Genomic DNA, 27,297 nt, shown 5'->3' with positions numbered 1-27,297 from the left:
GTTACCAAACTTCTGCCGTAGTACACATAGGCTCTTAGCTCACAAAACGAGGCATTAGAAAGTTTGTAAGTTTACCGGGAGTTTATTTACCGCTGCTAATGCTCCTATTGCTAACACAGGCTAATGCTAACGCTGCGTCAACGTCACTTCCGGTAACTCCCGGAATATGACTAATTGCATTGCTTGCACACCAAAGGAGATGTTATGTTATCTGACATGTTATCTGTCATCTGTATTCATAGTGTTGTTGTATGTGTGTTATATAATCCTTTGTACTGTGTGTCTTGATTTCTTTTTGTTTGTATGGACCTTGAGTCTGAAGCTATAGCTTCTTGAATCTTGACACATTCCGCTTGCCGTAGTTCAAGAAGTTGCAGCGCACATTTGAAAACGTGAGGCGCTAGAGAGCAAATTCATTCAACTTTGCAAAATAAAATTGCACCACTAGATGGGGGAAGAAATTACAGTGTCCCTTTAAAACGAATCTATGAATCATTTGAAAATAAAAAAGGCTTCTAACTCAAGAGATGAACAGACAACTTAGCAAAGCACCAAATTTAAATTGTATCTTTAGACTCTTTCTTACGAGCAACCTGTCAAATTAAGATAGATAAATGAAAAAAACAAAACATAATTTTGTCCCATTTCTGTAGCTGCATAACAACTAATTGTTCCTGAGGTGATTCCTAAATAGCTATTAGCTGAAAACCTGGCATATCTCAGCGCGGTGTGCAGCGTGTCCTTAAAAATTTTAGTTAATTACAAGATTGGAGGACAAAAGAACAAGTGGCAGGCCTACAGCAAATGAACAGTATCTGAAAGAGATGTCCTTAAGAAATGGGGAAAAGACCTGACACGGAAACCTTAGATATACTTCTGGACCTTCCGTTAATCCATCTAGGCTGTCAAGATGCCAATTTTAAGGAAGGGAAACAGGAAGAAAAGGCTGAGCTGTGCCAAATGACAGAGGAAGTGGACTGAAAATCAGTGGCAGCAGGTCTGATGGAGGGATGAATCCTCCCCAGAGCCCGGAGCTCAACATTACTGAAGCAGTGTGGGATCATCTGGACAGAGAACGGAACAAAAGGCAGCCCACATCCAAAGAAGAGCTTTGGGATGTCCTTCAAGAAGCCTGGAGAACTATTCCTGAAGACTCCTTAAAGAAAGGACAGAAAGCTCGTCTGAGAGGGTTCAGGCTGTGTTGGAGAACAAAAGAGCTCAGACCAAATATTAACTTTCAAGCTTAATAGAATTTAACAAACTCTGTTTTTACCTTATATACCGTATTTCCATATATGTTTGCAAATGTTTAAAAAAATTGACACATCTGTTTCCCATTTTCCTGGCAATATAACAAGAAACTGGCGGGTGGCTCAAGACTTTTGCCCAACACTATATCTATGGGCCTGTATTCCCAGTCAGCAGTGACGATGGATATATCTGCTGAATGCAAGTCCTATTGAATGAAAAACTTCTGTATTGCAAGTGTATTCAGATAAGATTAAGCAGCCTATTTGCCCTACTTCCATTCTCTATGCGTTGCAGCTGCTGCTGAGGCTAATCTTGCTGACCATGTTGGGAAATCATCTGTAATACTGAAACTGTAATAAAAAACTGTAATAACACAACACTCACATGTACTTCCCTCTTTTAGATCCCCCAGTTCCTGTGCCTCCTCCCCTTGCATTTAACCTATCACGAAACCTTCATCAAGATGTGCCTCATAATTCAAACCTTCAAACGAAAGTCAACTCACCTTTGGAGAAGACAGTAGTCCTGGGCATGACATCCAGGTCCAGGGACGGGCTGAAGGGAAAGGCCCACAGCTGTGACAGCTTGCTGAGGAGCATCAGGAGCGGTAACATAACCAGGAGGGACCGGAACGATCTCTGGTCTCCCATCTGATCTGCCTCAATGGCACTCAATTTGTTGGACACAAAAAATAAAGTGTGTATCTTCAGGCCCAGCAGCAAGTAGATGTTCACTCTTTGATTATCCTCCAGCTGAGAACACAGTCTGTGGAAAGAAAGAAAGGAAAAAACAGAGTATAATTAAAACAGATATCATCCAGCACACCAAATCAGTTGCTGTTGTGTGGATGTGGAACTGGAGTTCAGTCATTTAAGAACAAAATGAACATTTGCCAAACAAATACTCCACTGCCTGAGGGTACATACTGGTTATATTCAAACTCCCAGATTCTTTTTATAAGAAAAAGTATTATCAGCAACTCAAAATACCAAGCATATAGAATTAAAAGTATAATTGTAGATGGGAAAATGATGCAGTGCATTAAAGAGTGTATTTTTCTCTTGAAAAGTAGAATAATTGAAGTAGGAGGCAGAAAATATACCTTGAAATAGTAGTAATTGATTGTACTTACAGGTACAGACACAAGGAGATTAAAAACAAATGAGCAAGAAGGAAAACAGAATAGCCAACATGAAGACTCTAATCATGCCTTTAGATTTAAAAAACATCAACAATGAACTCCAATGTAGAGATGTCACGCATAAACTTTTTATAACAAAGTGGCGGCACGAACCGAAAATTACTCGCTGACATGCTTCGTCGCTCTCTGATGACAAACAATTAACCACAGAGAACGACTAAAGTGCTGTTACATAGATGACCATTTAAATTAACTTTGAAGTTAAATAACTTACCCTTGTGATGTGATATTGCAACATAAAACTTCACATCTTAATTAGTTGTGTGCACAGTGGAGCAGCATGATGGATAATCTAGAGATTAGGCCCTGAGCCATCAGCACAATCTTCGCCTGGCTGCCTTTTCTCTGGCTCTGTCACTGATCAAAGGGTCAACACTCTGAATCTTGCTCCGCCGCACAGTGGCACTGGTGAATTTTCTGCTCAGTCCCTACGACTTCTGCTGCAAATCTCTCGCAGCACGAAGCAGAATGAGATGGGTGACCTCTTCGTTAGCAGCTTTGTTACTTAGACCTGAAACTAATTGGTAAAATGAGAAGTGAGCGTTGATGTAATGAAGAGTTCAGGTGCATGGATACCCTTATTATGGGTTTAGCCAAGCCTACAGAGTGGTGACAAATGAAAGAAAAAAACAAAATTAAGTGTCTATGTGGGCTTTGGGCAGCTTTTCCACACCTTTGCCTTGATTCTGCAAGTTTTTGGAATTCTACTGAGGGTCATAAGTTGGTGTATTAATGATGGAAGAACTCAGATATGTAGGTCAAAAACCTCCCATTCAATTGGGGTTTGATGTACTGACTGTGGAGGTGATTCACACCATTTTCACACTCATTAAACCATTCATTGACACTGTGTGCCCTGTTGGTGGGGGCAATGTCATCCTGAAAGTTCACTCCCACCCAGACAGGAATAAAGGTGATCACTCAGAATCACTTGTATCAACTGGCAATGAATCTAAATAGAACCAAAATGTGTCAGTAATATGGTACAACAAGCCAAGAGTAGGGGATCTGGTGCTTAATTTGTCACCCATCTGTTTTCACTCAATGTGACGTTCAAACAAACCCAAAGAGGTTAAATTGAGTTTAGGATGAGAAAGGGACTGTCATGAAACTTTGATATAAGGGCATTTCATTAATCTAACATCCATCGATCAAGAATGAACACATTTGAATAGTGGAACCAGAAATATTGTCATGAACACAAATTAAAAGAAAACAAGTCTATTTTATTTGTTGGTCATTGTTGGTTTTTGTCATCTGAGTTTCAGTTTGAACGATGCCTCTTAGTATTTCTAAATAATTGTGGTTCATTTTCTGGCATCGCTGCTGGTGATGCTCTTGAACTGCTTCTACACTTATTGAAATGTACCTCCATAACTGAGAAGTACAGTGTACAATCTTACAGTCCTCCTAATAATTATTGTCCCCCTTTAACTGCGATTCTTTGTGCCTTCTCCGTGGTCTGTTTGCAGAACCTTTGACAGCAAGGACAGGCTCTAGTTTCAACCGCTCCTTGATTGCTTGGGTTCAAGCTTCTTAAGTTTTCATGGCAACAACAGATTGCAGTTAGCTCTGAAGGTTTTCGGTTAGTTTTAGATGCTGGCCAGTTTAAAACCATCCGTTTTGTTAGACATAAAGAATGTCTCTCTTTGTGCTTATGAATGTTTACTTAATTGGCTGTGCTGCTGAAAGACCCAAGACCTTCACTTCCAACCTTGTTTTCTTTCACAGGGAAACACATTTCACTCTAAAATCACCTCAGCAATATTCTTATTTGTGACTGTACTTCTCCCAAATACAGGTCCATGGGGCATTTGCTCATTCCGGCCAAAATATACTAAGATAATTAATATAGAAAAATACCTCTAGTCGTTGTTAGAGCATCTGCATGTGAACTCTAAAAATGACATTCGTGAAGGTGACAGTCTCCTTGTAAAAAGAATGTATTTTATATTATATTTTCCTAACCATTTGATTTGAATAACATCACACTGTGACCGTGTGATGTTATTGCCTAAACCCAACCAGACAATGACAAACGTTCGTCAAAGTTTGTTGTGTTTACATGAAACGAAGGCAACCAGCAAAACAGCATCCATGAGGGTATAAGGTGACGGTCACACTGTAAAAACAAAGTATTCTAGCCCAAACCATGCTTATCTTCAAACTCTAACCTCATAGTTTTGGTATCTAACACTAAACAAGTAATGATACTGTCTAAACATAACCAAGAAGTAACAAGTGTTGTAGTGTAGTTGAGTTATTACCAAAATGAATTTTAAAAAAAATAAATAAATCAAACAAACAAGACTAAAAACCCATTATCATGTTATTCCAAAACAATCATCTTAATAATTGAAAGTGCTGTGCCATCTGACACTTGGAGGGGCAGTACCTTACAGGATGATGTCATGGGTTGTGGGTACGAACAAATTACCAATACCATCGTTTTGGTTGGATTTCATTATTCCTTTGGTATATTCAGTGCTTCCAGTGCCAGAGGCAACAAAGCAGCTCCTGCAACATCACGGTACCTTTGCAATGTATGCTAGGGTGTTCTTTTCCCAGTGGGCTTAGTTGCATTTCCTAAAAAAAACAACTGATGCAGTGCATTCCCAAAGAAGCTCTCTTTACTTTTAACATCCCAGAAAAACAGTAGCTTTGACGAGCTGTACAAGTTTTTGCAAACATTAGGCTTTCCTTTCTATGTCTTTCTGTATTAGTGTTCTCCAACTTGATCTTTATTCATAGAGGCCTATTTGATTTGATTTGGTGCACAGAGCATGTTTTTTTCCACAATCCACACAAACCTCATTTAATCGTGTTACTTTGTAGCACGACGTCCTGAAAGCATCCTTAAGTCGTACTGAGCAGATATTATTTAAAAACGCAGCATATTAAACGATGCCCTTCTTCCATTTAGCTACAGTATAACTCTGCATTTGATGTACGTTAATGTGAGGAGTTTCTGTTAGCTTTGCAAGCTCTCATTTTTGGAAACCTCTTTCAAGTTACACAATGTGATAGCAGAATGCAAACAGTCACAAAACGAAGCAATAAATCACAGAAATAAATGATTGGTTCATAGCATTTACATTCTAAAGCACAAGTCCTGTGGGAAGCTGCTGCGTCAGTTCACATTCAGCAGATGGATTGTGTATGATTGTCTGTGTGTGACAGTAATTTAAACTAAGCACAATGTTTTCATAGTTCTCACAACTGCACGTTGACAGGTGTCTACATGTCCTCCACCCCAAGGCTGCAGCTAAAAAACAGTTAGTGTAGAAGCATAAGACATGATTGAGAGGGATTATTTTGTTACAAGTCTTTTTTTGTCAGTGTCACTATCTTTATTTTTAGAAAGATTGCGCTGAATATGCCTCGTATTCAGTTTTACATGATGATGTAGCTTAATAACAATGTTACAAATTGTAGAAACAGGGATTTCACGATCTTTGATGACTGTGTTGTTGCCTTTAGTCATTATTATTAGGATCTGTTTTTCTTGTTTCTTTAGTCAATCTGGACTTTGTTTTGGGGTTTGTGGCTTTGCTCTCAGATGTTCAGTATTCTAGTTTGTCTTATGGTTACCATGTTTTTTTCAATTTCTTGATTTTTGTTTTATTTGTCCTTGTATCTCATGCACTCTTTTGAGGCCACTTTGCTTTCTGCCTTCTTTAACAACTGTTGCCTGTTGACTATCATCACCTGTTATTCATTTTTCATTACCTCCCTCAGTACTTATTCCACCTGGTTTCCTTTCTTCTTTGCCAGATATCCTGAACCTGTGCTGTGCCACTTCTGCCTGTTTTTTGGATTTATGCTTTTAGACTTTGGATTTTAACGCTGTGCAATGTTTCAGTTTGTTCCTCCTTCAGTAAGTTTATCAAAGTTTCTTTGTTTTACATCTGCTCAAAACCTTCTCACTGTCTACATGTGGGTCCTCCACCACTACAGATTGTAAGAATTCAGTTTTTTTTAATAACCTGTCTCATAATCCCAGAAAAACTCTCATCTCTTCACTGTTGTGATGATGACAGATAATCAGCTTTTTTTTTGTCTGTGGTAAAACAGTCATCCTTTTATCAGTTTGGGCTCACATTAGCATCTGAGCAAATATAAACATTTATTTTAATCTTACTTGTTTTAGATTCTATTGGAGGATGTAATTATCAAGAGTGACCATAACTGTTTACAATTTTCAAATTTCCTTACATTGAAGTTTTTCTGTTCTTGTATAACTATGTAGGCCCAAGCAGATCTGAAAGGATGGACTACTGAGGTCTGACAAACTCCCTTCTTTCTAACACCGTACCTCCAGATCTCTTTGCATTTTTTTAAACTCTCGGTCCTCACACCCAACCAGCACTGCCAACATTTCCTATCAGCCTTCACACAGCTCCCTCTAGAGCCAAGACAACTTTCTAATATATGCATTTCAGCTCCCCAAGATCTGAAAACAAAGTTAGACTCTGTTACATAAAAGTTTAAAGTTTGTTTCAGAGCAGTTTCCTTTAAACATAACACACGCAGAGAAAGCAGGAGTGCAACTCTTGTTTGATGATAGTTCCAAAGTTGTGAGGAACTCAAGAAACAAATGGTCTGAAAAAAATTGGCAAAATAGAGGGTGGCAGATGAATAATGGTGGGGAGCCTCTTCTTGTGGTTTTGTCATCTGCTCCTCTCATGCAACACACAACAAACACCAGTTTCCCAACACAACTGCACGAGTGTTGCGTGTGCTGTAGGCAGTGGTGTTGACAACACTGTTTTGCTTCTCTTATTAAAGCATGACAAATCCAGAGGGGAAAGGAAAGGTAAACACATCTGCCCTGGCAGTTGCACGAACAAAACAACATGCATGATGTGAGACAAAGAATCGAACAAAACAGCAGCCGGTGGTCTGAACACTTTTTACTCAATTTCTTCCTGACTATTGATCCACACAGCCAACAAACCTTCTGGGACATTTTGACCTCATTTCAGTAATGGTGTCTTTTTATGTTCATCAGACATTCTGCAATACATTCACTGCTGACTTACAGAATATGAAAGATTTGCAAAGGCTGGTTAAACGGTTTTCCAATAAGCGTATCTGACTTGCAAATCACCTGACATTTCCGCAGATAGATCAATAAGAAAGGTGAGCTTTCCTTGCATTCCTTCTCACCTAATGCCACTTAAAATGCCAAACACGCTGGCACACCTTTTATTCTTGTTGTGTTTCAATGGATTATGTGCAACATGTTTGAATATGTCTATACTTTTTAAATCCCACATTGGCATAGAGCTGAACCACAGATAAGATTACGTTCACAATAAGAGTGAGTTCACCTGGCGGGCTACCTTCACTATACCGTGAATAGAAATAGAAATAATACGCCTCTGTTAACCTTGAAAATATGGACAAGCTATGGAAGAGCTGTTTTCTGCAAGGGTTATGCAACACATTTAAAAATGAGAAAATATAACGACTTCTTGGGGCTCATTCAGCTAAATATACAGAGTTCAAAAAGGCTTTTTCTCTGCCTGCTGCTTGCACTACTTTTTACATTATGCTTAAAAAGAGATATTTTCAATACTTGGCTATAAAGCACATCTCAGAACCAGTCATAGTTCAAAGCTGCAAACATTTTGTTGAAATGACACACAGATAAAGAATCAAAGAGGGTTGATTTACGGCTCGTTACAGTACTAACGTTAACTCTGGTTCTGCTAAAGCTTTAGAGACCTTCAGCTACAATCGTTTCAATGAATAAAAAGATGATGAATCCCCAGCCTTACATGATCTAATTTAATTACACCTTTTAACACCTTCTTTGTTAAGCGTACAGCACAATCTAATATGTTTATTTTTCTTCTTATAAAAGGATTTCTATAAACCCATTGAAAACACTGTGGTCCTCTTTACACATATCTTGTGCGTTCATTTGAATCAGACATATTGGAGAGATGATGAGCTCCACACATTGGCATCCCTTCCTGCAGGAGTAGAGTTTTATTAATGTTTAGAAAATGAATAACTTGCTCTGACTTTAGTTTGTTTGAGATTGTTCTAAAATAACTTTTGGGTTTGCCACTTTCTGGAATTTAGAATAACTTTTTAATTCTTACATTTTTAAATGTGGATAAGATTGCTCATTAGAACCATTTATCAAAGCCATATTAACATTTTTTCAATTACTACACATGTATCACTAAGTTTCTCTGATGCCTGACTGTAAAATGTATTAAAAAACCCATTAACGAGTTATCAACAGCAGTAATGGAATAAAAAATTAAATTTAATCATAAGAATTCTTTGCATTGAGAAGAGTATTTCCTTTTTCTTTTACTTTACACTTCCATTCCGCCATACTTTACAGGGAAATATAAGAAATTACAAATCTAATTTAAACATAGAGGCAAGATCATTCAAGTTATCAAGATCATATGCCAGACAGATGATCAAATCGGCTGATTGCCTTTTCTGAAACTATGAAAATAATTGCATAAATGAGAAAAATGAGCTCCAATTTTACAGTAAATCTGCAATTCTACTATAGATTATACAAGCTACTTTCAATTACATGTTATTTTGTGTGCAATGCATACCTTTACAACTATAAATGCATTTAGTTGATAATATAAAGCTATTATTGTTTGTCTTCAATGATAGTTTAGCCTACTTACAGTATAATATGAATTCACTCAGGGACATATCTGTGTGGGATTTAGAGTATCTGAGGTATCTGAGTGCGTCTTCGACTAATAAAGATAACACGAGGCTACAGACTTATTGATTGGTTATAATCTATAAATAACCTAATTATTATTTGTGCTGTTTCTTTATCAGTTTTGACTCAGTGACTTCCGGACAGCCTTAACACACACACACGACAACATGACTCATATTAATGTCTGCGCCTAAGTTTCATGAACATGGCTTACTGAGTGAATAACGAAGTCTTCTTTGTAAGCAGTCCGCGCGCGCTTTAAACGTGAGGACATCCACCTCGTGTGCACCTGTCCGACCCGAACTGCAGCACTGAGAGGGAAAAACAGCAGCGCACACAATTCAGTCACCTTCATCCGAGCTTACGTTTATGCCTAAAGAGCAGAAAAAGTGGGAGAACCTGACGACGAGGCTCAAAGACGCGGCGAGAAGCGCATACACAGACTCACCTGCTTTTTGTGTCTTTTGTTGCTTTCTTCCAAAATTCTCTGTCGTCCTCTCCGCGACGAAACCCTGAACTGCTCTGCTGCTGCTGCAGTTACCCAATGCTCAAACACTACCAAGTCCCCCACCCCCTCCCTCTGAAACACACATACTCTCCCACTTTTGCACACACCCGGTTTTTACAGCTCGTTTTCCAATATTTTTCTGCATACAGCCATTGTTGTGTTGTTTTTCATACCTTTACGTTGTGTTTTGCGCTTCTTTCATCGTTTCAATGGTGGTATAACGTATTCTAACAGAAACCTTTGCACACAATACTGTGTAAAAGTCTTAATCTCTGTTTATATTGGTAGGAAAACAGGAAATAGGTGCACCAATTTATTGAAACATGCAAACATAAAGGTAAACACAGTATTTAAGTAAAAAAAAATCCAGGTTAAAAACATTTATTTTCTCGTGTCATGCATGAAATCTGCAAGGTATCTTTTAACTAATCTAGACTGTTGCTTGTTTTTAAATTCATTTAAATTATTTTATTTGTTTCTCTTTATATTCTTTTATGTATTTTTAATGCTTCTTCCACTCCCTGCTGCAATGCTTTTATTTTATGTAAAGCACTTTGAATCTTTTGTACATTAAATGTGCTATATAAATCAATTTGATTTGATTTGATTTGATAAAACAGTATTTGTACGATAACAACTTTGATAATCAGTATTTGGAACTTAACACTTTTTTTCTCCAACACAACTGAACCCTTTTTAACAAGCTTTCTGTCCTTTCTTTAAGGAGTCTTCAGGAATAGTTCTCCAGGCTTCTTGAAGGACATCCCAAAGCTCTTCTTTGGATGTGGGCTGCCTTTTGTTCCGTTCTCTGCCAACATGATCCCACACTGCTTCAGTAATGTTGAGCTCCGGGCTCTGGGGAGGATTCATCCCTCCATCAGACCTGCTGCCACTGATTTTCAGCCCACTTCTTGTGTCCTTTGGCACAGCTCAGCCTTTTCTCCCTGTTTCCCTTCCTTAAGAACGGCTTCTTGACAGCCACCCTTCCATGGAGCCCATTTCTGATGAGGCTTGGGCCAACAGCAGATGGATCAGCTGAAGGTCCAGATGCATCTCTCAGCTCCTGTGTCAGGTCTTTGCTGGATTTCTTGAGGACACACTGCACACCATGCTGAGACATATCAAGCTTTCCGGGAGTACGTTGATGGAAATCACCTGGTTGGTACAGAAATACTATTCTATGTCTTTCAAATGATGTTATCGTTGTCATTTTTAAGATGCAGCTAAAGAAATGGGAGCTAACTGTGTCTTTGTGACAGGCTGCTAGTTCTAAAGTTCCAAAATAGGTTCTTTGCTAAGTTTCTTATGTGACGTAACACTGGATTATACCTTGAGTTAGTTGGGTTTTTTCGTGCTTGAATGATTCATAGGTCAGTGTTCAGTGGCACAACAAACACACAACACACACACACGCAAAAAAAACTAAAAAATTAAAAAACATGTTTTGAAAACAGTCATGGTGCAAGGACTGGACTGGACTGGAAATGAGTGAAAAAGCTGTGCGTGACCTTCAGAAAAGCCTGGAGAACTGCTGCTCAAGACCACTTTAAAAGATTACAAGAAAATCTCTCTGCTTGTCTGGTGGCTCCAGACTTCTGCACAGTGCTCTGTGTCCTTGTGATGTATTGGGGCTGATAATGATATTCCCCAGGAATAAGATCATCTTTTAGATTTTCTGCCTGGACGCCTGTCACACACAATCTCTTTAAGGCTTTAGGTGGAACAGATGTTTAAAACTAGCCCACTTTGTGCATATATATAGAAAAAGGTATTAAGTCACCAGAAAATACAATTATCTTCTTTATTTCAATGCTTGTTTATGTCTATTTCTGAGTACTAAGGACATGTTTTTTTTCCTTGAAACATCATCACTGTTTCTCATGTTAAACCCAATTCATGAACGACAAGCTTGAGTGATTTCTGATCATTTAGTGACCTCTGCTGGAAAAACAGAATGAATAACTCAAATTTAAATCTTTTGCCAGTTTTCTCTCACAGTCTCCGCTTAGTGCCAATGGAGAAGATTTCAGATCACGTCCCTAGTATTTAAACGAGTTCATCTGATACATTTGTCATTAATAGCCTTTGAAAATGATCCTCTTTCTTGCTTTTAATTCCTTAATCCAACACATCACACTTTCCTTCCATTGCACAAGAAATCATACCTCATTTTATATGCTATCCGTGCAAAACATTCTGAGACCCTTAGATACCTTTTAACACTTCTTTCTTTCTACCTTTCTTTCTTTTTTTTCTCATGTCAGGACACACTATGTACGGCCGATCTAAGAGAGAAGATTTTGTCTCCTCAATGAAAAATCTGTGCCATTAAAACGCTATCCTTCAGATGTTACATCCAGATCAACTGTGGGGGTAAAATTCTACGTGAGAATGAATAAATCCTCTGTCCTGTAGTATAACTTACAGACGGACCCTCAAACAAGGCTATTTGAATAGACCCCTTCTGAATTTCCCCTTGATTGGTTGTTTAAACTTGGTTTTTGAAAAAGTCTGAGATGGTGAAACAATCCAAAGTTTTTTTGTTTTGGGTACCTCAAATTGTTCTTGGTGCCTCCTTGGGACCGACACAAAGACTTTGAAGTTGATTTGGGGTGCAAAAAGAACAAGTCTTATAAATTAGTGTTTTATTCCCACATATTTGTACATCCCTTGGCATGCATACATTATATATCAGATCAGATACTGTACCCTTTAACCTGGAATGAGTTGTTGTGTCCAAACATTTGGCTGGTACAATACAATCATTATTCATCTATAAACTTTCACTCGCAGTCTTTTTTTTATAAATTTCAGAAAATTGGATTTTACCAGATCAACTTACTCCTAATTTATAATCTGACAAGAGATCAATATGGCTGCCTAATAAATACATGAAAACGTGAAGTCTGTTGAGATTATTTGGAGGACTCTGCATTAAAATAGAAAATGTTTGCTGCCATAGACCAGTTCAAACATATAATTCTCACTGATGTTGAAGTTATGAGTAAACTTAACTGGGCGTTGATTTCTGACTCCTGTTACTTAAGTTGAAACTATGGAAACTATATCAAAACTGACCAATTTTCAACATACTTTGTACTCAAACTTTTGCTCGGCAGCAAACTAAACTTTGGATTTACATAAAAAACATCCATAAAACATCCCATTTAAACGACAAATTGAATTTAAGGGAGGTTGAGGACAGTTACAGCACTTAGCATTTCACTCATTCCTTTTCTCTTTTTGCATAGTTCCTAAAAATTGTCATAACATCACTGTAACATTACTTATTTATTCATCATCATTCATTTTTACAGCCTATTTATTGTGTTTAGGGATAAATTGGCAATAAAAATGGGGCTGGAGACTGCCCAAGATGCCACCATACAAGAGGCTGGGTACACCCTGGAAAAGGTCATATAATGCCGATTCATAAAAAGTTGAATTTCCAAGGAAATCCATGGATCATATTGAATCTTTTTTTGAATTCAGACCTCTATCTCGACATAAACAAAGTGCTAGTGGAGAAGAAAACTCCAGCAGAACCAGACTCAGGAAGGACGGCCTTTTGCCTTTACTTGTGGGGGATGAGAGGACGGGGAAGAGGAACAACGTAGCACCAGCAGGTCAGGGATACCAGCTGAGGAGGAGAAAAGAGAAACACAAGAGTAAAATAAGTTATGTGCATGGAGAATAAAGTGAAAGGAAAGGTGCTCACTGCATCAAGAGAAGTCCCCAGGCAGTATGGGCCTATAGCAGCTTTAACTAAAGCCATGGCTCAGGTGATCCTGAACTATTACGAACTATATGCTTTATCAAAAAGAAAAGCTTTAAGCCAAATCCTGAAGGTAGAAAGACTGTCTGCCTCCCAAACCCATACACGCGACTGGTTCCACATACACGCGACAACCCATACACGCGACTGGTTCCACATGAGAGGGGCTTGATAACTGAAGCCTCTCAGAGAGAAACGCTCTGTTGGTGCAATAAAGAACTGAGAGGTATTTAAAAACTGATATATATATATATTATATATATATATATATATATATATATATCTATCCATGTGAGGCTGTAGTCCCTCATTTTGACCGTGGGTAGCGCTGCATCTCTTATCTGTTTGTGTTCAATGCTGGAAAACCCTTTCACAAATCTACTCCAGTCGTCACCGGTGTGAGTAACCCAGTGTGGTTGTTATGACGTGGTCTGTCTGGGACTGAGACAGCCGCCGAGAGCCGAGACAACATTTTAGCTTCCCGGCGGTCCATACGCGGTCTGTTCTGTCTGGATAAGTACTGTTTTTGGCCGGTACGCAACACGTATTTGTTCCTTTGTCTGGAAACTTGAGGCTAGTGGTCAATTAGTTTATCTCCAGATAAGCAGCCTGATCACGTTAACCAGTTAGCTAATGCTAGCGTTTAGTATGGCAAGCTAGCGCTATCCATTAGCAGTACTTAGGAGAAAACCAATAATCGATAGTCGTGTAAGATAACTTGTCGATCGATGAGATAACTTCAGAACATGTGCGGTGCTAGTTTTCGCGAATAATTCTCGAGTATGGGGAAATGAAGTCAGCCGACAAGCTTGTTAGTGAGCTAAGTAGCTCGTACTGTTAATAAGTTAATTATAATTTATTTTCTCGCTTTTCAAGAAGCCATGTTTGTTCTCTGTCTCATTCTCCTTCACATGAAACAAAAAGTTCAGACAGGGCGATCATTAATAATGTTGTTCAGCCCTTTCCTCTTTCTAGTTTTGCTTTCATAGCCTCGGTTTGTTTCACAGGACTTCAAATTTACGATCAGGTTTGTAACTTGAAAGTTTGCAGCTGAGGATGTGCGTGTGTTGTCTTTCTGAAACAGTGGTCTCTTTTTTTCCTTACCCACACCTTCAGTCATATATCTAACTCCAGCTTTTATGAGTAATGCTCACGTATGCCACTAGTGATGCATGAGGTACTAAAAATCTGTTTGGTTTTACTGTTCTGACATCATGCTTTTCTTTTTGTTGGCCTTCAGAGTAAACATAGCAGGTACATCTTTGTGTCCCAGCCAAGAAACGACTCCACAGGTGGAAACCGCTCTAAGTGTGTGGTGCCTGAGAGGACTTGAATTGAATCTTTGTAGATGTTGTCTCGCCTTGTTGCCTGACGCCAAGTGGAAACTTCTGATTTGGCACGATATGTACGTGTTAGAGATGTGATATGGCACTGCTAGCTGAGCATCGTGCTTGGATCTGATAGGAAAAGCTTTTTGTTACAGTCCAAGGAGGTTCCCTTTGCCAAGCCTGCTATCTCACTGTGATCAAGATGTGAAGCAGCAATTTTGCAGCTGTGCCGAGACTCTACTCTGTGGTTAACTCTGACGACATGTATCACATCCCCCCCTCGCTACAGTTATTCTGAGCTTTTATAGGTTTTCTCCACTGAGGATGTGTTGATAGATCATGGCAAGTTTGAGCTTGTGGTACCAGGTAATGAAAGAATGTAAGGTAAGAAGATTTGGTGAACGCCTCTCCCAAGGGTGCTACATGTGAGAATAAACTTGTGATTTTCAAAAAGGGAAGCGGAACAACACTGGTGATAAACAAAACTGACCATTTGCATTGACAGTGGCGAACAATGTATCCTCAGTTTGAGTGAGGGGAGAAAAACAAACTGCAATTCACAGGGTAGTTTCAGGCTTGTCTTTGAAAGCGGATACTGTGCCCTTAGGTTTAACAGTAGGCTTATATTACGTGGTGTTTCTCACTGTTTTAAATTACTGTCAAAGTTCAGTGTTAAATGTGACACCTAAGTGTCGTAAGGCAGCAAAAATGCTTGGGCCGACTTTTCTTTTGTACATTCAGTGTGGAGTACTGTGAGTTTTCATTGTGACAGTTAGTTGGAGTGGTCATGAAAATGGATAAGTGTTTGGATACAGTGTTTTACGCACAACTCAGCAGGATGTGGGTCAGTGGGAGGAGAAAGCAACAGTGGCCCACAGACTAACTAACTTTAATGAGCACTTGCTGTACCATTGCATTGAAGACAGCACTCCTTTGGCCTGCTTCAAATCTGTGTGATGAGACCCACGTGGGGAGATTGATATTGTTGTGGGTTTCTTGTGCTGGGATCCAGCCACTTGGAACATACATGAACTTCTCTTTAATCTCAAAAATATCAGACTGTCTTTGATGTTGAACAGTAGAGGAATACATTATCTTTTGACCTCAAAGAATGTTTTTGTCAGACCTCACCGAGTTTACGCTTTTGCTGTGTTATTTTTTTGCAGGCTATAATGCGGCGGTGACCCTTGGTCGGCCAGGCCAAGAGATGATTGCAGCTTGGCGCAGAGAAAGGACGGAGCAGAGAGATTGAGAGAGAAGAATGGGCAGGAGTGTCTGGAGCTGCTGGCAAGGTGTCGTCTCCACTGCCGTGCTGTACGGCTCGTTGGCCCTGTTTACCTCCATCCTCCACAATGTATTCCTGCTTTATTATGTGGAGACTTTTGTGTCTGTCTACAAGATTGATAAAATCTCCTTCTGGGTGGGAGAGGTGAGCAAAGAGGAAAATCTGATTCTTTAACTGTGTCAATTAAACATTTACATACGTGTTTAGGTATGCTAAGTCTTCATGTTCACATCATGTTATCAATAAGCCATTATCATGACTTATTTACTGATTTCTGTCTTTTGATCTCCCTTCTCTGCTTCTCCACAGACGGTTTTCCTTATCTGGAACAGTCTGAACGACCCTCTCTTCGGTTGGCTGAGCGACCGCTCCTTCCTCAGCTCCCCTCAGTAAGTGTCTGCATCTGCCCTTCATCTCCATTTTTGCTCAGAGGAAACACTGTTGTGGTGTTGTCTTTTGAGGGTGTAATTATTTCATGCTGCACAAAAGCAAAGAGAGGCTGAGATTCCAAAGCTCCAAAGCAGATAAAATGGCAAAAAAAACCACTAATTATTCCATAAAGTTTGCAGGGAATAACACATAACGGGGGAATTAAACAAAACAATCAAAGATTAGAACGGCTATGTGTGGTCACTTTATCACCCACGTTGAGACGATCAAAAAGGATCTCTTTCGAATAGAAAAGAGCAAAATAGCTGATTATAAATCGATAATCTCTATTTATAAAAGAATGCATTCAGAAAATAAAATTCTCTTTAGTTTTTCACACTTAACTTTCATATGTACTTTATGTAGAACTATACCTTTCCAGTCCGTCTGCAGGTTTCTACCCACTGTTCCAGCATCTGCGCACCTATAAACACAATAAACTCTTTCATCAGCTGCAGTAATGTCAGCGAGACCAGTTCATGGTGTTATCTTTGTAACGTTGTAAAGTAGCTCTGTTGTGTCAGATGACGATCACATTAGAAATGGGAAAATAAATGTATTTGTTTTTTATTAGTGCGTCACATCAACGCTGTTTGACTTGATTGGCATTTACATTTTGTTCTGCATTGTGTTTGTTTTTGGTGATTCTGAGCGGGCATGAATGTTGTCTCACTGTCTGTTTGCCATCAAACATCAGTCTGTTTGCAAGGCAAGGCAAGGCATCTTTATTTATACAGCGCATTTCATACCAAAGGCAACTCAATGTGCTTTACATAAAGACAAGGCATTTAAAAGAACAGCATAAAGCAGCATAAAAACAAGCAATTTAAAGAGAAAAAAAATAGAATAAAAATTAAAAGCAATCAAAGAAGAGGGGAAAAAGAAAAATATAAACTCAACCATAAGCACAGCGAAAGAGAAATGTTTTTAACCTGGATTTAAAAGTGCTTACAGTTGGGGCTGATTTCAGTTCTGCTGGTAGTTTGTTCCAGTTGTGTGCAGCATAACAGCTAAAAGCTGCTTCACCGTGTCTAGTTTGAACTCTGGGCTCCACTATCTGACCTGAGTCAGTAGATCTCAGAGCTCTACTGGGTTTATACTCTACCAGCATGTCATTCATGTATTCTGGACCCACACCATTCCGTGATTTGTAGAAGAGTAGCAGAACTTTAAAATCTATTCTGTATCTGACCAGGAGCCAATGTAAAGACTTGAGAACTGGGGTGATGTGATGTGATCTCTTTGTTCTGGTTAAAACTCGGGCTGCAGCGTTCTGAATGAGCTGCAGCTGTTTGAGACTCTTTTGGGGGAGTCCAGTCAGAAGACCGTTACAGTAGTCAAGTCTGTTGGAGATGAAAGCATGAATCAGCTTCTCCTGATCTGTTTGGGACATGAAACCCTTCATTCTGGATATGTTCTTAAGTTGATAAAAGGCTGATTTGGTGACTGATTTGATATGATTGTTGAAGGTCAGGTCTGAGTCTATCAGCACGCCGAGGTTCCGGACTTGGTCTTTAGTTTCTAGAGACAGTGACTCAAGATGTTTACTGACAGCAAACCTCATCTCTTTGTTGCCAAACACAATGACTTCAGTTTTTTCTTGATTTAACTGAAGGAAATTTTGGTTCATCCACTTTTTGACTTGCTCTAAGCAGTCGCACAATGACTCTATAGGACTGCAGTCATCTGGAGACAGTGCGAGATATATCTGTGTATCATCTGCATAGCTGTGGTAGTTGACTTTAGAGTTCTTCAGAATTTGACCCAGAGGCAGCATGTATAGGGTGAACAGAAGGGGTCCAAGAACTGACCCCTGAGGAACTCCACATGTCATAGCCACTCGATCAGATTGATTACTTCCAATAGTCACAAAATAACTCCGCTCCTCCAAGTAGGACCTGAACCATTCTAGGACTGTCCCGCTGAGTCCTGCCCAGGTTTCCAACCTGTTCAGCAGTATACTGTGATCCACAGTGTCAAATGCAGCACTGAGATCCAACAGGACCAGAACTGACACCTTGCCTGAGTCAGTGTTCAACCTTATGTCATTTAACACTTTAATAAGAGCCGTTTCTGTACTGTGGTGAGGTCGGAAGCCTGACTGAAATTTGTCAAGGAGTCCACTGGAGTTCAAGAAGTTACTGAGTTGATTAAAAAACACTTTCTCAACAATCTTGGCTATTAAAGGAAGATTTGAGATGGGTCTGTAGTTGGTTAAAATGGAAGCATCCAATGTTCTCTTTTTTTAGGAGTGGCTTGATGGCAGCTACTTTTAAGGGTTTAGGAAACGTGCCTGATTGAAGTGAGCAGTTTATTATTTCCTGCAAATCTGTTTGGACAGAGCTTACAATAGTTTTAAAGAAGTCAGATGGCATTGTGTCAAGACAGGATGTCGATGGTTTAAGATGCTGGACTGTTTCTTCTATGGTTTTTTGGTCAACTGTATTGAATTCTGACATCATAGTTGATTGATTCCTAGGTGGTTTTAAGGATTGCGTCATTTTATTATTTTGCTGATTTATGTTGATATTTAGCCTTAGATTTGATTTTTTTTTTATTGAATCACTGAACGTTTCTGGCTGTGCTTTTGTTTTTCCACACAGGTCAGGCTCTCCGATCACGACTCCAGAGGTGGTGCTGAAGCGCCTGAAGGCCCTCTCCACAAATGGCCCTCTCTTCGCTCTGTCGTTCCTGGCCTTCTGGGTGGCTTGGGCCAGGCCAGGCCTGCAGTTCCTGCTGTGCTTGTGCCTGTACGACGGCTTTCTCACCATGGTGGACCTTCATCACAGCGCCCTGCTGGCTGACCTCGCTGTGTCCGCCTCTGATCGCACACGCCTCAACTTTTACTGCTCTGTGTTCAGCGCTTTTGGCTCCTTTTCTGTTTTTCTGTCTTACTCCTTCTGGGACAAGGACAACTTCTACTTCTTCCGTCTCTTCTGCATCGCTCTGGCAGCTTTTTCCATCCTCGGCTTTTTCTTCGTGTCTCGGTTGCTGCAGCGCCGTTTTCAAAAGGATGTTTGTCCAAAACAAGATGAGGCGTCGGCACTAAAAGAGTAAGAATTTTTAAAAAGACAGCTTTTTTTTCCCACCGACTATTTTTCTTTGTTACTACTCTCACTTTCTTTGTGCTGTCCCAGGCTGAGTGTTGGCCATGCTCCACTCACCCAGCCCGAGAAACCTGTCACTATTGGACAGTATCTCAAGCAGCTCACCAAACATAGGAACTTCATGTGGTTCGTGTCAATGAACCTTATTCAGGTAAGATGATAAAAAGTCTGGATGATGGCAAACATTCATTTTATCACAGCCGTCAATTGTCAAGATATATTTTTACATATTCTAATAGATTAATTGTAATGTACTTATTCTAGTTGGTCTGTACAACACAAAGCACTCATTCTCAGACTTTCCATTTAAACAAAAAACAAAAAAAAACACGTTTTTCTCTTAATTTAATGTAATCAGTAACATTCTTTTGTGTTGTCTGTTCCCACTGCAGGTGTTTCACTGCCACTTCAACAGCAACTTCTTCCCTCTCTTCCTGGAACACCTCTTGTCTGACAGTATCTCCGCTTATACAGGTTCAGTCTTACTTGGTAAGAGCCCATTAAGGTGGTAAACAACTAACTTATTCTTCACACTTCTGCTCATCGAGTGCTCCGTACAAAGTTATAGCTGCTGAAACACTCTTATGTGTTGTAAAACAAAAATAAAAGCATAAACCTACCATACAATGTGGCAGTTTAAAATGAAAACGCAGGCTTTTTGAGTCGTCTAAACGCAGTAAAACACATCAAACTCACCTGAAACAATGCTGGATTCTGACTTTTTGCAAACACAGCTTTGTTTACGTTTTTCATATAGGTGGCCTTCCTGTTTCCTTTGTTAAATAAAACTCAACATAGGGTTCGGTTGAACTGTCTTTTTCACTCAGGAAGGTTCCCAGTTAAGTGAAATGACCCAGAAGTATATGATTTATTTTGATTCTAAGGAAAGGAGCTTCGGTGACTGTCCTTTGTGAAAGAAAAATCTGTCAATGCTGTGGGTGTTTCACACTAATCTACTGTAATGCAGACAGATTTTTACTATTTTACCCTGGGCAGCAGATGTAATTGTGGCTAAAACAAAATAGATTCCCACCTTTACACCCACTTGCACTCTTTCTGGCAACCCAATCCTCTTTTCTCAAAGTGATATTTTTTTCTGTTATTTTATTGTTTGCTCGTTTGTTTTTGATGCAGCTCTGCTTATGCTCCCACACAGGGATCTCTTACATTGCCCCCCACCTGAACAACTTGTATTTCCTGACACTGTGCCAGCGTTATGGGGTATACCAGGTTATCCGCTGGCTGTTTGTACTCAAACTGGGACTTAGTGTGGTTATGCTGCTTGCAGGGGCTGACCACATTTATCTGCTGTGCATCTTCATCGCTAGGTATGCACTCACATCAGGAATTGGATGTGTGATTGTTTGTGCTTTTGTTTGCTTTTTTTCCCCCCTAGATTTATCATTTTCAAAGCTGAACATGCAAACACAGAACAGCATATCAGCGGGATCACACTGAACGTACCAAACACAGGGACATTTTATGTTAACTTGTGTCCTTTCATGGAGAAATTACCTTGCACTAATTTGGGTTTCTTTCACTGAAAATGAGACAAAATTCTAATTTTTTACAAGTGATTTATTATCAGTAGCCACATGGATCACAGCAATGGCTGTAAACCGTGTGAAGGCTTTTGGTTCTTTCTATCTGATCTTCAGGCTGTTGTGATACAATGGCACATGAAGCACAAATAACAAAGCTGTCACTTAAATTTGCACATTGTACTATGTATTTGTACACAACCCAGAGCTTTCTGTTCTGTACATAAACCCTCCTTAGTGTCTGCTGATAACAAAAAGGCATTATGATCTCTAAAACAGCTGGCAGGAGACGGCAGTTTGTCACCCTCTTTTTGTGTTTTAGTAACCGGGTGTTCACAGAGGGCACCTGCAAGCTGCTGAAACTGGTCGTTTCTGATCTGATCGACGAGGACTTTGTGGTAAACAGACGTCAACAGGCCACCTCTGCTCTCCTCTTCGGGATGGTCGCCTTGCTGACCAAACCTGGCCAGACTTTTGCCCCACTCATCGGCACCTGGCTGCTGTGTGTTTACACAGGTACAGACACTAACTCTGAGCCTTGGTCTTCATTAGTTGGCAGAATAGATGCTTTCCAAGGCTGCCGTAGCTTGCTGTCATCCTGTAAAAGACTCAGTTGGCCAGGCACATTGTTAGAGTTTCAGTCTGATATCTGATCAGTGGGTCTGTTCTGTTCAACAACCTGATGTAGATAGAGTTTTGTGTTCCTGAACCATTTTTAGAAATGGATCAAATGGGCGTCACTTGCACAACAAGCTTAACTGGACAAATGACCTGCCAACAAAAAAAGCCGAACACAAAGAATGATGTAACATGATTTAACAGTCACAATTCAGACCTTGATAATTCGTATATGCAAATCTTGGATTTATATTTTTTAAAGATGCTGTAGGAAAAATAACTCCAAACTGTTCCCACTTGGGGACGATCAGGCTGAACGTTGTCTCTTTTTCTTTGATGACGGTATTATTTCTCTCTAGACTTCGAAATGACCCAGAGGCCAGCGATGAACTAATTCCATTTCAACGATGGGAATAGTTCAGTGTTTTTTAAACACACTGTACATATTTCCTTTTTTGCCAACACTTATGAGCAAGCATTATATTTAGCTCACTCATATGAGCCTTTTCTCAGAAGTAAACTCACTTTATCTCACTTTATGCCAATTATTTACTGCAACCTATACTTTTCTGCGTTTTCTAACTAGATGAGCTATTCATCCAGAATTACAGAGTATTTTAATAATGAAGCAAAACAAAGATATGAACTGATGTCATATTCTCCATTTTTACCCTACAAAAGCCTAAAGTTTGTGTTTCGTTTGCATCGACACAGCAGTGCTTTTTTTTTTTTTTGTCTCATCATGGAATTCTCTTCCCAAGGTTACGATATTTTTGAGAGGGAGCCCGTGAAGGACTCTCTTTTGGCGTCTGACATGACCTCTGACTCAGGAACTCCGCCTCTCCGCCTGGGCTGCTTCTACATGTTGGTGTTCGTGCCTATCACCTGTGCCCTGCTCCAGCTGGCCGCCTGGTCTCGCTTCACACTTCACGGCCGAAAGCTTCAGGGAATCAAGACCCTAAGGCAGGGGACCCAGCATGGCCACTTCATTGATGTCAAGGCCATATGAAATTAATAGAGCTGCAGAAACCTGCACACAGACACTTTTGAATAATCAGTTTTAATGTCTTAAAAGAAGCAGAAAGCTGCTCTCTCTTTACTCTGCAGTCTCTGTGCACGAATATGAACCGAGGGAAAACGCACAGTGGGCCGACAAATCCCTCTTAGAAGGACATGAAGAGAAAGTTGCCTTATTTTTATATTAAAATCCTCATTATATTTATATTTAAAACGGTGACCAAAAGCTAACGTAAAACCAATCAATCCTTAGAATGCATATGGACCAAGATAACAGCATTTCGTGGTGCGGGCCGAATGTGGAGAATCCAAATTAAAACTATAATAAAGTGTTATAGTGGTGCAGAGAACAGTTTGAATATTATTGCTGCTACGTAGTAGTAACACGGCTTGTAAAAGAAAAAAGAAAAAGAGTGCAGGTTTACAACATTAGACTGAAAAAAATGTAATTGTGTTCAGAGGGTGACTGAAACTGCATAAAACCTGCCCTTCAGAGCTGATCATTACAGAACGACCTGCCATTTTGATGTTAACTGTATTTTAAAATGTGTCCAGTGTTTGATATGCTTTTGCACAGAACTGCCATTTGTCTGTTGTATACCTAACATTCTGGTTTTTGACACACTTTGTTATAATAATGAAAAATGAGAATAGGAAATGATAACCTCACTTGCTCAAATTTTCTGAATGTGAGACATTGCCACAAATAAATTTTGTCTATGTTGAGTTTCAATAAAACTTTTGTGTACTTCCTAAGAGATCATTAGGAAACAGCTCGTCGAAGTTGGGAATGACCCTTTTCTGACAATAAACAATTACACCGTTTCATGTGTCTAAAGGACATTTACAGGCCTATCATGAGGCAGATGCCTGAAAGTGTTCCGTCATTTGGTGAGATAAAAAACTGACAGTCTGATTTAGTTGCAGTTCCAGCTTTGTAAGTGAGATTAAATAACTCAATGCTCAACATAGTGCGTTCATATTGGAAAATATGTTAAAAGAAGTTATTATTATCAAGCTCAAACAGCAAATGTGTAACAACAAGCCACTGCATTATTTAAATAACACCTTTTCCAGGCAAGACCTCTTTAGTTTAAGGTAAAGAAGCAACTTAATTGGAACTGCAGCTGCTTGAAGGCTCCGCTTTTTCCTGATTAGATTAATTTAAATTGAATTATTTCGCATTTTGATACCCAAATTATCGAAAAGCGGCACATGTAGAAAAGGTAAGTTGTAGTTTTGGTGACACGGTCGTTTTACTTCTCAAAGTTGCGTTTAGTTGTGTTTTGGCTGCCACTTAATGTCAAAACTAAAGCGGTTTGTGGGTGTTTTTACAACATTAAAACTTAACTTTACGATAACTAACACCATTCTTCGTACTGAAAATCTTACATGGAAACACAGAAGGAGCAAGTGGAGGGAATCTCAATCTCGTTATTTAAACATCTGGGTCTACAGCGCATGCGTCTGTTTTTTTTTTCTTTTCCTCTAAACTTTAATATTTTACGTTTATTACACTCTATTCAGTGTTAAACTTAACCGTTTAGCTTGTCAACAAGTCTTAAAGCTGTTCTACTGATTTTTCATGGTTAAAGAGCCTGCAAAACGCACAAGTAACGCTGTGTTATCGGGATAACGACAAACCACTACCCATCATGCATCGCGTTTGCTATTTGAAAGTCTAATTGAAGCAAACAATGTTTATTCACAAATACTTTATCAAGAACGTCAGTATTTGTAGTGTCCTTTGTTAATAAAAAGTTTACTATACACGGTGTATATTAATCAATGTTGTTGTTGCTACATGTGGCACCATGACTGTAGGGTGTATGCCGGCAAATGGCTTTCAGTGACTACCCTGCATTTGGTAGATCACTCATGTTTCTCTTCAGATCGTATAAATCTTTCGCCTTTTACTAAAGATTTCCGTGGAGTGGAACAATATGAGTTTTAACTAATTTTTTGATGCCCGGCGCAAGCTGGGCTTCCTTTACTGTTCAATATAAATTTATAACTGCGATGATCAGTGGACGTAAGTTTGTAAATATACAAATTGAGGTATACGGATGCGTAACCATCAAAAGAGCGATCTGTTTGCGTAATTTTGTTCTACTGCAGCAGGAGATACAATGTCCAATATTTTAAATTAAATTTGAATAAAGGAAATGCTGCAATAAAAAAAGGAGAATATAGTAACAATGTAACACTCAGATCAAACAAACTGCAAGAATATAAAATAAAAAAAGAAATTCTATCCTCTAAAAACAAAACTCACGCTGCGCCAATGGGTCACTAAATGATAGTCACCAGAAAATTTCGGTGCACATCCACATTAGCTCTATATATACAGTGAAAGAGTCTATTGGTAATATACGGATCTAATCATGAAGCGTCACAAGAAATCGCGATACCAAAGTCAATTAAAGCCATTTACCTGGCCACACTTTATTTACAAGAACTTCCTCTTTCTTTCTTTTTTTTTTTTTACATTTTTTTTACATTTTTTTTATTGCATATTGAACATAACATATACACAGGAAAATATTACATAACAATAGGACAAAAGGTTACAAGAACTTCCTCGCGGGAAGAGTCTCATCTCATGTGACGTTTCTGATACTTGATCATGGTATTTCTATTGATTTACTCTTTGAAATTAAATACGTTGCATTTGATATGAAGTTCCAGCAGAGGGCGCCATCATTCACCTGTCGCAGAGTTCACACGGCACCATTGAAATCAATACAAAAATACAGAGAAAACAGATGTGAATGATTTTTTTTATTGATGTTGATTCTTACATGTGTCTGTACCTTTACAGTGTTATCAATTGTATGTTCTTCAGTTGTAAATGTTCTCTAGGGATTTTCTATGCCATTACAATGTGCCTAAAGTAAACACAAATTGTCTATTTCCCTGCTGTAAAGACAATAGTGAGTTAACTTAGCCTCTTTCATTGTATACTACACTGTTTACTATGTTATTATGTCAGAATGAGTTACCAGAATACAAATATATCTCAGTCAGCGAGTTGCTTTAAAAACAAGGTAAAGAATATACTGGGAGGCATGGTTTTAGTCAGACTTCCCATTTCTTGTGGCTTCAGAGCAGTAATGTGTCACTGTTTGCCTCTTTCGGTAAAGACACACAGGCGCACAGAACAGGAAATAAGAGCGAGACAGTCGAGCAGAAGAAAATACATGTGAGCACCAGGCTGAGCTCTCTGGCTGCTCAGCTGCAACTCTGCTTCAGCGGCTGCTTGACAGACATCCAATGACGGGGGGGAACGTTAGGAAACAAAATCAGGCAAGTAGAGAACTTATCATCCCACATTCAAGCCTTAGGGAGTGAAACTTCTGAATGAGTTTCATAACTTGTTAGTCTGTGGGATTTTTTTTATTTTTACTTTATTTCTTTTCATCATGACAGTATATCCCAAATCATGTGAGCTACGCCCAGTTTAACCCCTCCTTTTGTAACATGATGCAAAAATTCTAGACTGGACATGATTACGAGAAAGGAATTTAACTTGAAAATGAACCAGAGTTCTCAGGAAAGCTACGTTACCCAACTTTTTAGTTGACATAATTTATATTCTTTTGCCCTTTTCTACCACAGTTACTCTGCACGTGATTTAGTTTGTCACTAATGTAACTCTTTCACACCTTTTATTTGCCAAAGGAAGATACAAAACCCCTGAAGTGTTCAGAGCGCTTGATGAACAAAACTCTACCCAAAAAGGTACACTGAGATTGAACTGACGCTGAGCTGAGGTTGGTGCAGTCTTCCTGTTTTGTGGCAAAGCAAATTTCAGTCTGCTATTTGGTGTCTTAGTTCGTTTAGCTTGAGGCAGTTTTGCAGCAACTGGCAAGCAACTTCCTGTCTGCTTCCGAGCCTTTTGTTCGTACTTCGTAGCCTGTCATGTCAATCCGCATCCTTTTGATAATGTCAAACACCAGCCTTGGATGGACCAGTGGAAAGGCCCATTAGGGGCCAAAAAGGTGCAGGGGCCCCTATACCAGAGCTTCAGTTTCAGTTGACTGTTAACAGGTAATAGACAGAAAACCTACGGTAGGTGTAAAACAACAACAAAGAGAACCAAAATAACCACAGAAAGGCATCAAGGAGATGATACAAAAAAAAAATTAGCTTTATTTCCAGAAGAGTTGGTTATTTTGTCTTGAATGCAACAGGAGAAATTTTATTTAACAGACAAACAAAAAAGATGTCCAGTCTTTACTGTACTTAGAAAATATAAAGAAATCTAGAATTTGATGCCAACAACACATTTTTGCTGTCGTGTTCCACAACCTTTCCTTTTAATGACACTTTTTAATCATTTGGAAACTGGAATTGTAGATGTTCTTGCTGAATACAAGATTTCAGCTGCTCGGCATTCCTTTGTTGTGTTGTCTTGTTCTCCTCTTGATGATGTTCTGTACATTTTCAGTTTCATTTGTCGAGCCGAGCACACACACTCTGAACCCCAGATCTCCCTGGAAAAGATGTTGGTCTTTACGTA

The 27,297-nt window shown here is 39.2% G+C and overlaps 3 protein-coding genes and 1 non-coding gene across 7 annotated transcripts in view; 3 read left to right on the top strand and 1 right to left on the bottom strand.

Moving 5' to 3' along the window:
• The window catches only part of sema4gb (sema domain, immunoglobulin domain (Ig), transmembrane domain (TM) and short cytoplasmic domain, (semaphorin) 4Gb), a 44,599-nt gene extending 34,903 nt beyond the window's left edge, over positions 1-9,696 (bottom strand). Inside the window, exons 1-2 of one of the 2 annotated variants that reach the window (XM_075457644.1) lie at positions 9,616-9,696; positions 1,757-2,016 (exon numbers count right to left, since the gene is read on the bottom strand). In XM_075457644.1, coding sequence (XP_075313759.1) covers positions 1,757-1,901 — 145 coding nt within the window. In that variant the 5' untranslated portion in view covers positions 1,902-2,016; positions 9,616-9,696. Of the gene's footprint in view, positions 1-1,756; positions 2,017-9,381; positions 9,459-9,615 lie in introns of those variants that run through there. The other variant, XM_075457645.1, reaches the window with a different exon arrangement.
• Positions 9,697-13,836: 4,140 nt separating this feature from the next.
• On the top strand, positions 13,837-23,600 carry mfsd13a (major facilitator superfamily domain containing 13A). The gene is made up of 9 exons (XM_075457850.1): positions 13,837-13,983; positions 15,945-16,207; positions 16,373-16,452; positions 19,096-19,545; positions 19,630-19,750; positions 19,992-20,088; positions 20,756-20,927; positions 21,463-21,656; positions 22,520-23,600. Exons 2-9 carry the CDS (start codon positions 16,040-16,042, stop codon positions 22,765-22,767), a joined length of 1,530 nt encoding a protein of 509 aa, XP_075313965.1. The 5' UTR covers positions 13,837-13,983; positions 15,945-16,039; the 3' UTR covers positions 22,768-23,600.
• Positions 23,601-24,647: 1,047 nt separating this feature from the next.
• LOC142374643 (U5 spliceosomal RNA) lies at positions 24,648-24,761 on the top strand. Its single transcript, XR_012768762.1, has one exon. It is a non-coding gene; the product is annotated as a U5 spliceosomal RNA (small nuclear RNA).
• A 1,168-nt stretch (positions 24,762-25,929) lies between these two features.
• The window catches only part of arhgap27 (Rho GTPase activating protein 27), a 32,147-nt gene continuing 30,779 nt past the window's right edge, over positions 25,930-27,297 (top strand). The window contains exons 1-2 of one of the 3 annotated variants that reach the window (XM_075458352.1): positions 25,930-26,081; positions 26,457-26,516. The gene's annotated coding sequence lies outside the window, so the exon portion shown is untranslated. Of the gene's footprint in view, positions 26,082-26,456; positions 26,549-27,297 lie in introns of all 3 variants that reach the window. The other 2 variants (XM_075458351.1, XM_075458353.1) reach the window with 2 other exon arrangements.

This window comes from Odontesthes bonariensis, chromosome 23 (genome assembly GCF_027942865.1).
Source record: "Odontesthes bonariensis isolate fOdoBon6 chromosome 23, fOdoBon6.hap1, whole genome shotgun sequence".
NCBI lineage: Eukaryota > Metazoa > Chordata > Actinopteri > Atheriniformes > Atherinopsidae > Odontesthes > Odontesthes bonariensis.
This window is presented reverse-complemented; position numbering and strand designations above follow the sequence as displayed.

Coding starts and splice junctions, on each gene's coding strand:
- mfsd13a (XM_075457850.1), top strand. CDS start 16,040: ATGGGCAGGAGTGTCTGGAGCTGCTGGCAAGGTGTCGTCTCCACTGCC. Junction 19,751..19,991: donor TGTCAATGAACCTTATTCAG/GTAAGATGATAA, acceptor TTCCCACTGCAG/GTGTTTCACTGCCACTTCAA. Junction 21,657..22,519: donor GCTGCTGTGTGTTTACACAG/GTACAGACACTA, acceptor TCTCTTCCCAAG/GTTACGATATTTTTGAGAGG.